This window comes from Dryobates pubescens, chromosome 31 (assembly GCF_014839835.1).
Source record: "Dryobates pubescens isolate bDryPub1 chromosome 31, bDryPub1.pri, whole genome shotgun sequence".
NCBI lineage: Eukaryota > Metazoa > Chordata > Aves > Piciformes > Picidae > Dryobates > Dryobates pubescens.
The window spans coordinates 6573794-6586695 of record NC_071642.1 but is presented as its reverse complement, the minus strand read 5'-3'; the positions used below and the strand labels follow the sequence as shown (position 1 = coordinate 6586695).

The window sequence follows — 12902 nt, the reverse complement described above, 5'->3', positions numbered from 1 at the left end:
GCTTCTCCTGGGTCACAAGCAGGACAAGGCTGGGGAGGAGGAGAGGTGCCCAAGGCAAGCCAGGAGCCCAGGCAGGGCTATGCCCAGTAGACAGGGACGGTGCTGCAGAGGATGTTCACCGTGGTGCCCAGGATGGAGCGGTCGGCCAAGGGCATGGCACTGCCCCCAGTGCCCTTCAGCTCAGCCTGCAGGAGGGAAAAACACAGGGGGGGGAGGGTGGGGCTGCCATCCCTGGCAGGATGCCCTCCAGGGGAAGCCCAGCAGCCCCACACATAGAGCCCAGGGTGCAGGAGCTGGCTTGGGGGGTGGGAGTGGGGTGTCTAAGCAAGGAGGGCACCTAAGCAAGGGGGGCATCTAAGCAATGTGGGCATCTAAGCAATGTGGGCATCTAAGCAAGGGGGGCATCTAAGCCAGGGGAACATCTAAGCAAGGGGGACATCTAAGCAAGGAGGGCATCTAAGCAAGGTGGGCATCTAAGCAAGGAGGGCATCTAAGTAAGGAGGGCATCTAAGCAAAGGGGGCATCTAAGCAAGGGAAATATCTAAGCAAGGTGGGCATCTAAGCAAGGTGGGCATATAAGCAAGGAGGGCATTATAAGCAAGGTGGGTATCTAAGCAAGGTGGGCATCTAAGCAAGGAGGGCATATAAGCAAGGAGGGCATATAAGCAAGGTGGGCATCTAAGCAAGGAGGGTATATAAGCAAAGTGGGTATCTAAGCAAGGTGGGCATCTAAGCAAGGTGGGCATCTAAGCAAGGGGATCATCTAAGCAAGGGGGGCATCTGAGGTGGGCATCCACTGAAGGTGGGCATCTAAGCAAGGAGGGCATTTAAGCAAGGGGAGCATCTAAGCAAGGAGGGCATCTAAGCAAGGTGGGCATCTAAGCAAGGGGGGCATCTAAGCAAGGGGGGCATCTGAGGTGGGCATCCATTGAAGGTGGGCATCTGAGCAATGAGGGCATCTAAGCAAGGAGGGCATCTAAGCAAGGGGAGCATCTAAGCAAGGAAGGCATGAGAGCAAGGTGGGCATCTGGGCAAGGCGGGCATCTGGGCAAGGCGGGCATCTGGGCAAGGCGGGCAGCAGTCACCTGCCGGCGCTGGAAGGTCTGGGTGACGGAGTCCAGCCCTGGGATGTTGTCCTTGTCCACGTGGGTGATGTAGCAGGCGTGGTGCTGCCAGGACCTGTAGCCCACCAGCAGCTGTGGGCAGGCAGAGCTCAGGGTCAGCTCAGCCTTGCCCCCAGGGCTGGCACCCCCTGGCCACCTTGCTGGCACCCCCTCTCACCTTGCTGTAGTCGTAGACCACCATGGCAGTGGCGTTGTGCCCATCCCGCACCGAGAACGTCCCTGTCCTCTCCCCCTGCCTCATGGAGAGGTGCTGGGGGGTCCCTTCTGCATCCAGCCCGTGGATGGTCATCTGCAGCACCTGCCAGGGGAGGGGGGCTCTAAACCTCAGCCCTGCCCAAAGCCGTCTGCAGAGCTGCTGGCACCGCGGTGCCCTCCCTGCAAACCCTCCAGCCCCATCCCAAAGCCGTCTGCAGAGCTGCTGGCACCGCGGTGCCCTCCCTGCAAACCCTCCAGCCCCATCCCAAAGCCGTCTGCAGAGCTGCTGGCACCGCGGTGCCCTCCCTGCAAACCCTCCAGCCCCATCCCAAAGCCGTCTGCAGAGCTGCTGGCACCGCGGTGCCCTCCCTGCAAACCCTCCAGCCCCTTCCCAAACCCGTATGCAGAGCTGCTGGCACCGCGGTGCCCTCCCTGCAAACCCTCCAGCCCCATCCCAAAGCCGTCTGCAGAGCTGCTGGCACCGCGGTGCCCTCCCTGCAAACCCTCCAGCCCCTTCCCAAACCCGTCTGCAGAGCTGCTGGCACCGCGGTGCCCTCCCTGCAAACCCTCCAGCCCCATCCCAAAGCCGTCTGCAGAGCTGCTGGCACCGCGGTGCCCTCCCTGCAAACCCTCCAGCCCCTTCCCAAACCCGTCTGCAGAGCTGCTGGCACCGCGGTGCCCTCCCTGCAAACCCTCCAGCCCCATCCCAAAGCCGTCTGCAGAGCTGCTGGCACCGCGGTGCCCTCCCCGGTGCCTCCTCACCGTCTCGGTGTGCGTCTCGGTGATGTGCAGCCCCAGGAGGAGGAAGGTGACGATGACCACCAGGTGGATGAGCACCACCACCACCACCAGCAGGAGGCACTTGAGCTGGTGAGGGATGCCAGGCAGGTGGGGGGCGGCCGTGTACCTCTGCGGGACACAAAGTGGGGGGGAGGCACCCAGCTGAGCAGCTGGCATGGGGCTGAGCACCAGCTGCCTTGCCTAGCCCCACGGCAGCTGCCCAGGCTGGGTGCTCCTTACCGGAGGTGCCTCCTCTATCAGTGCCTCTTTGGAGCTGGCGTCCATCCTGCCCTCCCTCGCTGAGTGGCTCCTGTCCCTCTGCCAGCTGCAGCTGGGGGGCATTTATAGGCTCCCGGGCTGGCCGGCAGGAGGTTGGGGGCCACCCCAGTTGCCAAGGTGCCACTTGTGCTCTGTTTGCTGAGCCTGGAGTGGAGCTGGGGAGGGGGAAGTGAAACCCCCTGAGGGCTTTCTTCCCAGCAGGGTGGAGGGGTGCCAAGGCAAACAGCGGGCACCACCCTCCACACCCAGCCGCGGGCTCTGCTCGAGGACCCAGCACCCTCAGCGTTCGTCCCCAGGGGTCCTTGCTGCCCGGGGCATGGCAGCTGTGCCCCCTCCTCCCTCCCCAGCATGGAGCAAGGGCTGGCTGGGCTCATTGTTGGCTGGCAACCCCGTGCCAGGGACGGGATGGACGGGTGGGAGTGGTGCCCAGTGCCTCCTGGCAGGCCAGGCTGGGAGCTGGCGAGGGCAGCACTGCAGCAACGGGCAGCAGGGTGAAGCCCTGGGGTGGGAGAACCGTGGCTGGCATCACCTCTGCAGCTGGGTAACCCTTCTGTGCCCCCAGCCCAGGACACCCCTAAAGCACCCAGCGCCCTGTGGGCACCTTCCCTGGCATGCAGCTGTGCCGCTGCACGCCCAGGCGCTGGCACAGGGATGCTCGGGCTGTCACTCAGCTGCATCCCTGCCTCCATCCCTCCCTCCCTCCCTCCCACCCCTCCCATCCCTCCCTCCTTCCCGCAGCACAGGACCACGATGCGCTGCAGAGCAGCCGCTCAGGCTCCGGCAGCCTCAGCTGCCACCCTCTCAGCCCCTCCACGCTGAAACCTCCTGGGAAGGAGAGGAAGAGGAGGAGAGGAAGAAGAAGAGGAGAGGAAGAGGCTTTGCTGGACCCCCCCGGGCGCAGCAGGAGAGGGATCAGCTCCAGGAGACTGAGAGCAGGGCTAGGCCAGAGGGATGGAGCTGCAGCGCGGAAGGAAGATGCCATGGGGTCAGCTCTCCGCTCTCCTCCTCCTCCTCTTCCTCACCTTGGCCTGCTTCTGGCTGCCAGCTGAAGGGCGGAGGCCCCCCCGGCCACCTCCTTGCCCCCCCAGTTGCTCCTGCACCCGGGACACAGCCTTCTGTGTGGACTCCAAGGCCGTGCCCAGGAACCTGCCCCCCGAGGTCATCTCGCTGTGAGTGCCCAGGCGCCGGGGTGGGGATGGGCACGGGGATGGGCACGGGGTCACGTCCCCAGGGTGCAGGACTGGCAGGGACACGTCCCCGGGGTGCCAGGGACAAGCTCTTTCTCTGTGCTGCATGGGGGACTGGGGGGTATGGGCAAATGTGCGGCAGGGTGGGGTGAGGGCATGCAGGGCTCTCCTGGGGCAGGGAAGGAGGGGACTGGGGGACACCCAGGGGCCGGTGCCCGTGCCCTGCTGTCCTGTGGTGGTGGCAGGGGTCTGGCGGACACCCAGGGGCTGGGTGCTGTCCTGTGGTGGTGGCAGGGGATGGGGGGACCCCCGGGGGCTGGTGCCCATGCCCTGCTGTCCTGCAGTGCTGGCACAGGCAGCCATCCACCAGCGAGGGCTGCAGTGACCTTGGGGACCAGAGCCCCAAGGGGACAGGGCTGGTGGGTCCCTGGGGACACGGGGGGGACACTGGGGCTCTGTGCCCGGTGTCAGCTGCGCTGTCAGTGTCCCCACACCCACCCAGGCCACTGGCACCGCAGGGCACGGGCACCTGGCGGGGGGGGTGGCAACCCCAGGGGCCGCTCTGTCCTTTGTCCCCTCTGTGCCACCCTCCAGCAGGCAGAACTGTTGAGGGGGGCGGAGGGGGGCACCGTCTCCCCGCCCGGCGCCCCGAGCGGGCAGCGGCAGGCGGGAGGCGCCAGCGGGGGTGGCGCTGGGGGGCGCTGGGGGGCAGAGGCCTGAGGCTGGCTCTCGCCGGCAGGACGCTGGTGAACGCAGCCTTCACCGAGATCCGGGAGGCAGCCTTCGCCCACATCCCCTCCCTGCAGTTCCTGTACGTGAGCTGTGCCGGCAGCTGGCCACCCCCTGCCCCTCTGCCCATCCCACGCAGCCAGCCCAGACCCCCGTGCCCATCCTGCCCAACCAGCCTGGTGCCCTCCATGCCCATCCTGCCCAACCAGCCTGGTGCCCCCTATGCCCATCCTGCCCACCCTGCCTGGTGCCCTCTCTGTCCATTCTGCCCAGCCAGCCTGGTGCCCCCTGTATCCATCCTGCCCAACCAGCCTGGTGCCCCCTATGCCCATCCTGCCCACCCTGCCTGGTGCCCTCTCTGTCCATTCTGCCCAGCCAGCCTGGTGCCCCCTGTATCCATCCTGCCCAACCAGCCTGGTGCCTTCTCTGTCCATCCTGCCCAACCGACCTGATGCCCCCCATGCCCATCCTGCCCAACCAGCCTGGTGCCCTCTCTGTCCATCCTGCCCGACCAGCCTGGTGCCCCCTGTGTCCATCCTGCCCAACCAGCCCAGTGCTCTGTCTGTCCATCCTGCCCAACTATCTTTGGTGTCCCCCATGCCCATCCTGCCCAACCATCCTGGTGCCTCCTGTGCCCTTCCTCCCTGACCATTCTGCTGGCCCCCCTTGCCCATCCTGCCTGACTCTCCTAAGTGCCCCCTGTGCCCATCCTGCCCACCCCTAGCCCTGAGACCTCTCCCCTCTCTCTGCAGCCTCCTCAACTCCAACAAGTTCACCCTGCTGGGGGACAACTCCTTCGCTGGCCTCTCACACCTGCAGTACCTGTGCGTGCCAGGGGGACGTGGGCACCTGGGCACGGCCCCGGGGGGGGCATGGGGAGGGTGTGGGCATCTTGGTCCCCTCGGTGTGGCCCTGTCACCGTCTCCTCCTGCCCCAGGTTCATCGAGAACAATGACATCCAGGCCCTCTCCAAGGACACCTTCCGGGGCCTCAAGTCCCTGACCCACCTGTGAGTGCCTGGAGGGGGAAGGGGGAGAGGGGAGGGAGGGGTCCTACACCCCCTGGGGACGCAGGGATGGCTCTTGTCCCTTCCTCACTCCTTGTCACCTCCACGACCCCTCTTGTCCCACAGGTCCTTGGCCAACAACAACCTGCAGACGCTGCCACGGGACCTCTTCAAGCCCCTGGACATCCTCAGCGACCTGTAAGGCACCAGGGACCCCCAGGACACTGTGCTGGGGACAGGGAGGGACCCCCAGGATACTGTGCTGGGGACAGGGAGGGACCCCCAGGACACTGTGCTGGGGACAGGGTGACTTCGGGTTGGGGACAGGCTGACACCCCCAGGACACTCCCAGGACACCCCCAGGACACTGTGCTGGTGCCAGGCTGACACCCCCAGGTGCCACCCCCAGGACACAGTGCTGGTGCCAGGCTGACACCCCCAGGTGCCACCCCCAGGACACAGTGCTGGTGCCAGGCTGACACCCCCAGGTGCCACCCCCCAGGACACAGTGCTGGTGCCAGGCTGACACCCCCAGGACACCCCCAGGACAAGGTGTTGGTGCCAGGCTGACACCCCCAGGTGCCACCCCCAGGACACAGTGCTGGTGCCAGGCTGACACCCCCAGGTGCCACCCCCAGGACACTGTGCTGGTGCCAGGCTGACACCCCCAGGACACCCCCAGGACACAGTGCTGGTGCCAGGCTGACACCCCCAGGACACCCCCAGGACACAGTGCTGGTGCCAGGCTGACACCCCCAGGACACCGTGCTGGTGCCAGGCTGACACCCCCAGGACACCCCCAGGACACAGTGCTGGTGCCAGGCTGACCCCCCCAGGTGCCACCCCCAGGACACAGTGCTGGTGCCAGGCTGACACCCCCAGGTGCCACCCCCAGGACACAGTGCTGGTGCCAGGCTGACCCCCCCAGGTGCCACCCCCAGGACACAGTGCTGGTGCCAGGCTGACACCCCCAGGTGCCACCCCCAGGACACAGTGCTGGTACCAGGCTGACACCCCCAGGTGCCACCCCCAGGACACAGTGCTGGTGCCAGGCTGACACGCTGGGTCTCAGGGTTCCGCTGGGGCCGCTCTGCCTCCCCCCGTGCCGGGGGCTGGGGCTGGGGGTTGGGGGAAGTGCCTCACGACCATCCTCCCCCTCAGGGACCTCCGGGGCAACTCTCTGGCCTGCGACTGCAAGATCAAGTGGTTGGTGGAGTGGCTGGAGAGCACCAACACCACCGTCCCTGCCACCTTCTGCAGCAGCCCCGGGCAGCTGGAGGGCACCCGGATCCGGGACCTGGCACTGGGCGACTTCCAGTGCATCACCACGGGTGAGGGACCCCTGCCCCCCACCCCCTGGCGAGGGGGGCGTGTGGGGAGGGGGTGGGCGTTCCAGACCTTCAGTGCTGCATCATCTCCCTCCCCCTCCTCCAGATTTCGTGGTGCACCAGGTCCTGCCCTTCCAGTCGGTGTCGGCAGAGCCCTTCACCTATGCCAGCGACCTGTACGTGGCCCTGGCACAGCCTGGCGCCAGCAGCTGCACCATCCTCAAGTGGGACTACGTGGAGCGCAAGCTGCGGGACTTCGACCGCATCCCTGGTGAGGCGGCACGGCGCGGGGAGGGGCCGGGCTTGCCCCCTCCCCTCGTGATGGGTGCCTGGGGGAAGGTCCTCCTGGCTTGTCCCTCCCCTCTTTCTGGATGTCTGGGGGGAGGGGAAGGTCCTCCTGGCTTGCCCCCTCCCCTCGTGATGGGTGCCTGGGGGAAGATCCTCCTGGCTTGCCCCCTCCCCTCTTTTTGGATGTCTGGGGGGAGGGTTCTCTTGGCTTGTTCCCGCCCCTCTTTTTGGGTGTCTGGGGGGAGGGGAAGGGTCCTCCTGGCTTGTGTCCCCCCTTGTTTTTGGGTGACTGGAGGAGGGGGCATCCTCCTGGCTGTCCCCTCTCTTTTTGGATGCCTGGAGAAGGAGGGAGGATGGTTCCAGCTAAGCCATCAGCATGGGGGAGGTCGTCCTGGCTTGTCCCCCCTCTTTTGGCGTGACTGGAGAATGAGGGGGGGATCCCCCTGGTTGTCCCCTCTCTTTTTGGGTGCTTGTTCCCTCTCTTTTTGGGTGACTGGGGGAGGGGGGGGGTGTCCCCCCTGGCTTGTCCCCCCTCTTTCTGGGTGCCTGGAGAAGGAGGGAGGATGGTCCCAGCTAAGCCATCAGCACAGGGGAGGTCCCCCCTCCCCGCCCCTCTCTCCGGCGTGCCAGGAGGAGGAGGGGCAGGCCGGTGCCACCTCCCTGCCCCGGCAGCTCACTCGGCAGTGCACTGCAAGCCCATCGTGGCCCAGGAGCAGCTGTACGTGGTGGTGGCTCAGCTCTTCGGGGGGTCCTACATCTACCGCTGGGACACGGCCGTGGACAAGTTCATCAAGATACAGGACATCGACAGCCAGAGGACTCGCAAGCCCAACGACGTGGAAGCCTTCCAGATCGACGGGGACTGGTACTTCGTGATCGCGGACAGCTCCAAGGCGGGCTCCACCAGCCTCTACCGCCTCAGCCAGAACGGCTTCTACTCCCACCAAGCCCTCCACCCCTGGCACCGCGACACCGACGTGGAGTACGTGGAGAACGAGGGCAAGCCGCGGCTGATCATCTCCAGCAGCTCCCAAGCCCCTCTCCTCTACCAGTGGAACCGAGCCCAGAAGCAGTTCGTGGCGCAGGGGGAGGTGGGGGACACGCTGGACGTGCAGATGGTGAAGCACTTCAGGGCCAAGCGGGAGCAGTTCCTCTGCCTCAGCCGCTACATCGGCGACTCCAAGGTGCTGCGCTGGGAAGGGCAGCAGCGCTTCGTGGAGGTGCAGGCGCTGCCCTCCCGCGGCTCCATGGTGATGCAGCCCTTCGCCGTGCGGCAGCGGCAGTACCTGGCCCTGGGCAGCGACTTCTCCTTCACCCACCTCTACCGCTGGGAAGAGGAGAAGCAGAAGTTCGTCAAGTTCCAGGAGCTGTCGGTGCAGGCGCCGCGGGCCTTCCGCTCCGTCCCCGCCGCCGACGTGCAGCTCCTGCTGGCGCCCAGCTTCAAAGCCAACACCGTGGTCTACCGCCACGTCGTGGTGGACCTCAGCCTTTAGCAGAGCCCGGGCTGCTCTCCGGGGTCTTGATGGGGCTCTTGTCTCACCCTCCCCCTGCACCCCCCTCCCCGGTTATGCATGTGCCCACCAGCGCTCCCCCTCCCTCCCCATCCTTCCTTCCCCCTGGTCACAGCCCAGTGTCACCCCACGCTCACCCACCCCTCAAACTGCCTTGCACAAACCCCACTGAGCCTAAGACTGGGGGTGGGGAACCCCTTGGGTTAGGATCTGCCAGGGCTTGCCTGGTCTTGTTCTGCTGCAGATGCTTCAGCCCGTGGGTTGGGGTGGGGGAGCAGAAAGTGTTTCCCCAGGAAAGGGGAGGCCCAGTTGGAGCCTGGGGAAGCCCAAGCTGCACCAACACAGCCACCCAGCTGGTTCTCCAGGGTCTCAGTTTCCATCCCCCCGCCCTCCCCGAAGTCCCAGTTCTGCCCCCCAGTACTCCCAGTTTCCTCTCCAGCCCCCAGTGGGATGCGGGCAGCAGGGTGGGACAGGAGGGTGCTGGCTCTGTGGCACTGGCTGGGCTGGCTGGAGGCTGGTGGCAGGAGGTCTGAGGAGTAGGGGAGGGGGACACTGGAGTGGGGTGGCAGCAGGGATGTGCCAGGCAGGACCAGGATGGGATGCTGCAAGGTGGATGGGATGGGATGCCCCAAGGTGGATGGGATGCCCCAAGGTGGATGGGATGCTCCAAGGTGGATGGGGATGGGATGTTCCAAGGTAGGTGGGGAAGGGATGGTCCAAGGTGGGTGGGGAAGGGATGCCCCAAGGTGGATGGGATGATCCAAGGTGAGTGGGGAAGGGATGCCCCAAGGTGGATGGGATGATCCAAGGTGAGTGGGGAAAGGATGCCCCAAGGTGGATGGGATGATCCAAGGTGAGTGGGGAAGGGATGCCCCAAGGTGGATGGGGTGATCCAAGGTGGAGGGGATGCTCCAAGGTAGGGGGGATGCTCCAAGATGGGTGGGGAAGGGATGCTCCCAGGTGGGTGGGATGCCTGAGGCCAGCAGGATGCTCTGAGGTGGCTGCAGACAGGATGTCCCAAGGCAGATGGGATGCTGGAGGTGGATGGGATGCCCTGAGGAGGATGGGATACTCGAGGCCAGCAGGATGCTCCAGGGTGGCTGCAAAGAGGATGTCCCAAAGCAGATGGGATGCTGGAGGACAGTGGATGCTCCAGGCTGGCAGTATGCTGCTGCCAAGGCAGTGCCACCACCCACAGGAGCAGGACTGGCTGCTGGCTTCTCTCCTCCTCTATGCACAGCCCCAATGTGCCAGCTGTACCCAAGGTGCCCACCAAAACACCCCCCCATAATAAACACACTGTGACCCCCCAGCCCTGCCTGCATCTACCCACAGCGTGGTGGGGGGCCCCCACAGAACCCTTTTCCTTGCACAAACCCCACTGAGCCCAGGACTGGGGGAGGAACCCCTTGGGTTAGGATCTGCCAGGGCTTGCCTGGTCTTGTTCTGCTGCAGATGCTTCAGCCCGTGGGTTGGGGTGGGGGAGCAGAAAGTGTTTCCCCAGGAAAGGGGAGGCCCAGTTGGAGCCTGGGGAAGCCCAAGCTGCACCAGCACAGCCACCCAGCTGGTTCTCCAGGGCAGCAGTTCCCTTTTCCACCTCCCTCCCAGGGATAGAAACGAGGAGGTGAAAACCTCACCAATTAAGCTCATGAATAAAGATCCTCTCGACGGTTAACAGAACCCTCCCCCCGGGGCATCCCTGGGCTTTTGGGAGCTGGGTTTGACCTCCTCACTAGGCTGCAGAACCTGAAACTGGTCCCCAGCTCAGCCCCCACCCCCGGCAGCCAAATCCAGCCCTGCCCTGGAGGCAAAGCGAGGGCAGAGCACCCAGTGCCGCAGCCCAGCCCTGCGTGGTGCCAACCACCACAGGGCATTGCCACATTTCTCTCTCAGTTTCCCTACCTGGGGAAGAGAAAAAACCAAAGGGATTTTAAAGCCAAGTGGGAATCACAAGGAGCAGCTGCAGAGAGGGCTGGGAGAGGGGCAGCTGGGGTGACCTGGACCACTGCTTGGCGGGGCAGAGCCAAGGGGAAGAGGTGGCCCAGGGAGGGATGGGATGCTCCAAGGTGGGGGGGATATTTGAGACTAGAAAGATGGTCCAAGGTGGATTTGGATGGAATCCTCAAGGTCAGCAGGATGCCCTGAGGTGGGTGGGATGCTCCAAGGCCAGTGGTCAGGCCTCTGAGCCCAGCTTTGGTTCTGGGAAGAGGAAGCAGCTTCCTCTCCTCTCCTCTCCTCTCCTCTCCTCTCCTCTCCTCTCCTCTCCTCTCCTCTCCTCTCCTCTCCTCTCCTCTCCTCTCCTCTCCTCTCCTCTCCTCTCCTCTCCTCTCCTCTCCTCTCCTCTCCTCTCCTCTCCTCTCCTCTCCTCTCCTCTCCTCTCCTCTCCTCTCCTCTCCTCTCCTCTCCTCTCCTCTCCTCTCCTCTCCTCTCCTCTCCTCTCCTCTCCTCTCCTCTCCTCTCCTCTCCTCTCCTCTCCTCTCCTCTCCTCTCCTCTCCTCTCCTCTCCTCTCCTCTCCTCTCCTCTCCTCTCCTCTCCTCTCCTCTCCTCTCCTCTCCTCTCCTCTCCTCTCCTCTCCTCTCCTCTCCTCTCCTCTCCTCTCCTCTCCTCTCCTCTCCTCTCCTCTCCTCTCCTCTCCTCTCCTCTCCTCTCCTCTCCTCTCCTCTCCTCTCCTCTCCTCTCCTCTCCTCTCCTCTCCTCTCCTCTCCTCTCCTCTCCTCTCCTCTCCTCTCCTCTCCTCTCCTCTCCTCTCCTCTCCTCTCCTCTCCTCTCCTCTCCTCTCCTCTCCTCTCCTCTCCTCTCCTCTCCTCTCCTCTCCTCTCCTCTCCTCTCCTCTCCTCTCCTCTCCTCTCTTCATCTCACAGGGCTCCCTGCCTGCTGCAGAGCCCTGGCCTTGTTTCAGAACATGCCTGAGCAGGTGGCTTAAGGTTAAGCACACACATGGGGCATAAACCCAGCTGGGGTGTGCCAGGGAGGGCATTTTGCTAAGCCCCACTGAATCAACGTGGCAGGGTGGTGCCACCACATCTGACTGCCTTGGCATGACCCAGCAGCTCTGCCATCTCCACCCAACCCTTTACCTCGCTCTGCCCTGTCCTCCCTGACCCTCAATATGTCAGTGAGGTCCTCTGTGCATCCCCCACAGTGAGCCCCTACCTGAGCATCACACAGACATCCCTCAACCCCCAATATAACGCCCCAGCATCACTCAAAGGCTCTTTGCAAACCAAGAAATCCCAGACTCAACTATTTTGGTGGGCAGGGGAATAAAAAAGGAGGAGGAGCCCAGTGCTCCACTTGGAGGGGGAGTGACTCTTTTAAGAGAGGTATTTACCCTCTTAAGTGGGGCATTTGACCTCTCAAGGGTGGCATTTGCCCCTTTAAGTGTGGCATTTGGCCTCCTAAGAGTGGAATTTGCCCTCTTAGGGGTCGAATTCTCATTCTTGAGTGGCATTTGCCCTCACAAGGGTGGCATCTGCCTCTTTAAGTGCTATTGCCCCTTTAGAACCATTGCCCCTTTAGAACCATTGCCCCTGTAAGAGCCGTTGTCCCTTTAAGAGCCGTTGCCCCCTTAGTATCCGTTGCCCCCTTTAAGAGCCATTGCCCCTTTAAGAGACGTTGCTCCTGTAAGAGCTGCTGCCCCTTTAAGAGCCGTTGCCCCTTTAAGAACCATTGCCCCTTTAAGAGCCATCGCCCCTTTAAGAGCCGTTGCCCCTTTAGAACCATTGCCCCTTTAAGAGCCGTTGCCCCTTTAGAAGCGTTGCTCCTTTAAGAGCCGTTGCCCCCTTAGGAGCCGTTGCCCCTTTAAGAACCATTGCCCCTTTAAGAGCCGTTGCCCCTTTAGAAGCGTTGCTCCTTTAAGAGCCGTTGCCCCCTTAGGAGCCGTTGCCCCTTTAAGAGCCGTTGCCCCTTTAAGAGCCGTTGCCCCTTTAGAAGCGTTGCTCCTTTAAGAGCCGTTGTCCCATTAGGAGCCATTGCTCCTTTAAGAGCCGTTGCCCCCTTAGGAGCCGTTGCCCCTTTAAGAACCATTGCCCCTTTAAGAGCCATTGCCCCTTTAAGAGCCGTTGCCCCTTTAGAAGCGTTGCTCCTTTAAGAGCCGTTGCCCCTTTAAGAGCCGTTGCCCCTTTAGAACCATTGCTCCTTTAAGAGCCGTTGTCCCATTAGGAGCCGTTGCCCCCCTTAGGAGCCGTTGCCCCTTTAAGAGCCGTTGCCCCCTTAGGAGCCGTTGCCCGTTTAGAACCATTGCCCCTGTAAGAGCCGTCGCCCCTTTAAGAGCCGTTGCCGTTGCCGTTGCCCTTTTAAGAGCCCTGGCGGCCGGTTGACCCGCTGCTGTGGGGCCCACCGGAGCTGCGCTGCGCCTGCGCAGACCCGGCGGCCGCAACATTCAAGTTGCTTTGGGCGGGGTCCGGCCTTTTTTGGGGGCGGGGGGGACGGCGAGGGCTTCGGGGGGGGTCTGGAGGGGTGCCCCCGACCCAGC

At 63.8% G+C, this 12902-nt stretch overlaps 2 protein-coding genes across 3 annotated transcripts; one reads left to right on the top strand and one right to left on the bottom strand.

Annotated features, from left to right (window-relative positions):
* SFTPC (surfactant protein C) lies at window positions 1–2613 on the bottom strand. Its single transcript, XM_009900137.2, has 5 exons — window positions 2340–2613; window positions 2082–2228; window positions 1282–1422; window positions 1086–1196; window positions 1–185 (listed from the first exon to the last, which is right to left on the bottom strand). Exons 1-5 carry the CDS (start codon window positions 2439–2441, stop codon window positions 78–80), a joined length of 609 nt encoding a protein of 202 aa, XP_009898439.2. The 5' UTR covers window positions 2442–2613; the 3' UTR covers window positions 1–77.
* A 478-nt stretch (window positions 2614–3091) lies between these two features.
* LGI3 (leucine rich repeat LGI family member 3) lies at window positions 3092–8458 on the top strand. 2 transcript variants are annotated; one of them, XM_054174994.1, is made up of 8 exons: window positions 3092–3547; window positions 4305–4376; window positions 5047–5118; window positions 5232–5303; window positions 5427–5498; window positions 6462–6631; window positions 6735–6899; window positions 7589–8458. In XM_054174994.1, exons 1-8 carry the CDS (start codon window positions 3330–3332, stop codon window positions 8407–8409), a joined length of 1662 nt encoding a protein of 553 aa, XP_054030969.1. In that variant the 5' UTR covers window positions 3092–3329; the 3' UTR covers window positions 8410–8458. The 2 variants fall into 2 exon arrangements, with proteins under 2 accessions (XP_054030969.1, XP_054030970.1); XM_054174995.1 differs by lacking the exons at window positions 4305–4376; window positions 5047–5118.
* The last annotated feature ends 4444 nt before the right edge of the window (window positions 8459–12902 follow it).

Coding starts and splice junctions, on each gene's coding strand:
- SFTPC (XM_009900137.2), bottom strand. CDS start 2,441: ATGCCCCCCAGCTGCAGCTGGCAGAGGGACAGGAGCCACTCAGCGAGG. Junction 1,197..1,281: donor TGGTCTACGACTACAGCAAG/GTGAGAGGGGGT, acceptor GCCTGCCCACAG/CTGCTGGTGGGCTACAGGTC. Junction 186..1,085: donor AGACCTTCCAGCGCCGGCAG/GTGACTGCTGCC, acceptor TCCCTCCTGCAG/GCTGAGCTGAAGGGCACTGG.
- LGI3 (XM_054174994.1), top strand. CDS start 3,330: ATGGAGCTGCAGCGCGGAAGGAAGATGCCATGGGGTCAGCTCTCCGCT. Junction 5,119..5,231: donor CTCTCACACCTGCAGTACCT/GTGCGTGCCAGG, acceptor CTCCTGCCCCAG/GTTCATCGAGAACAATGACA. Junction 5,499..6,461: donor CTGGACATCCTCAGCGACCT/GTAAGGCACCAG, acceptor CCTCCCCCTCAG/GGACCTCCGGGGCAACTCTC.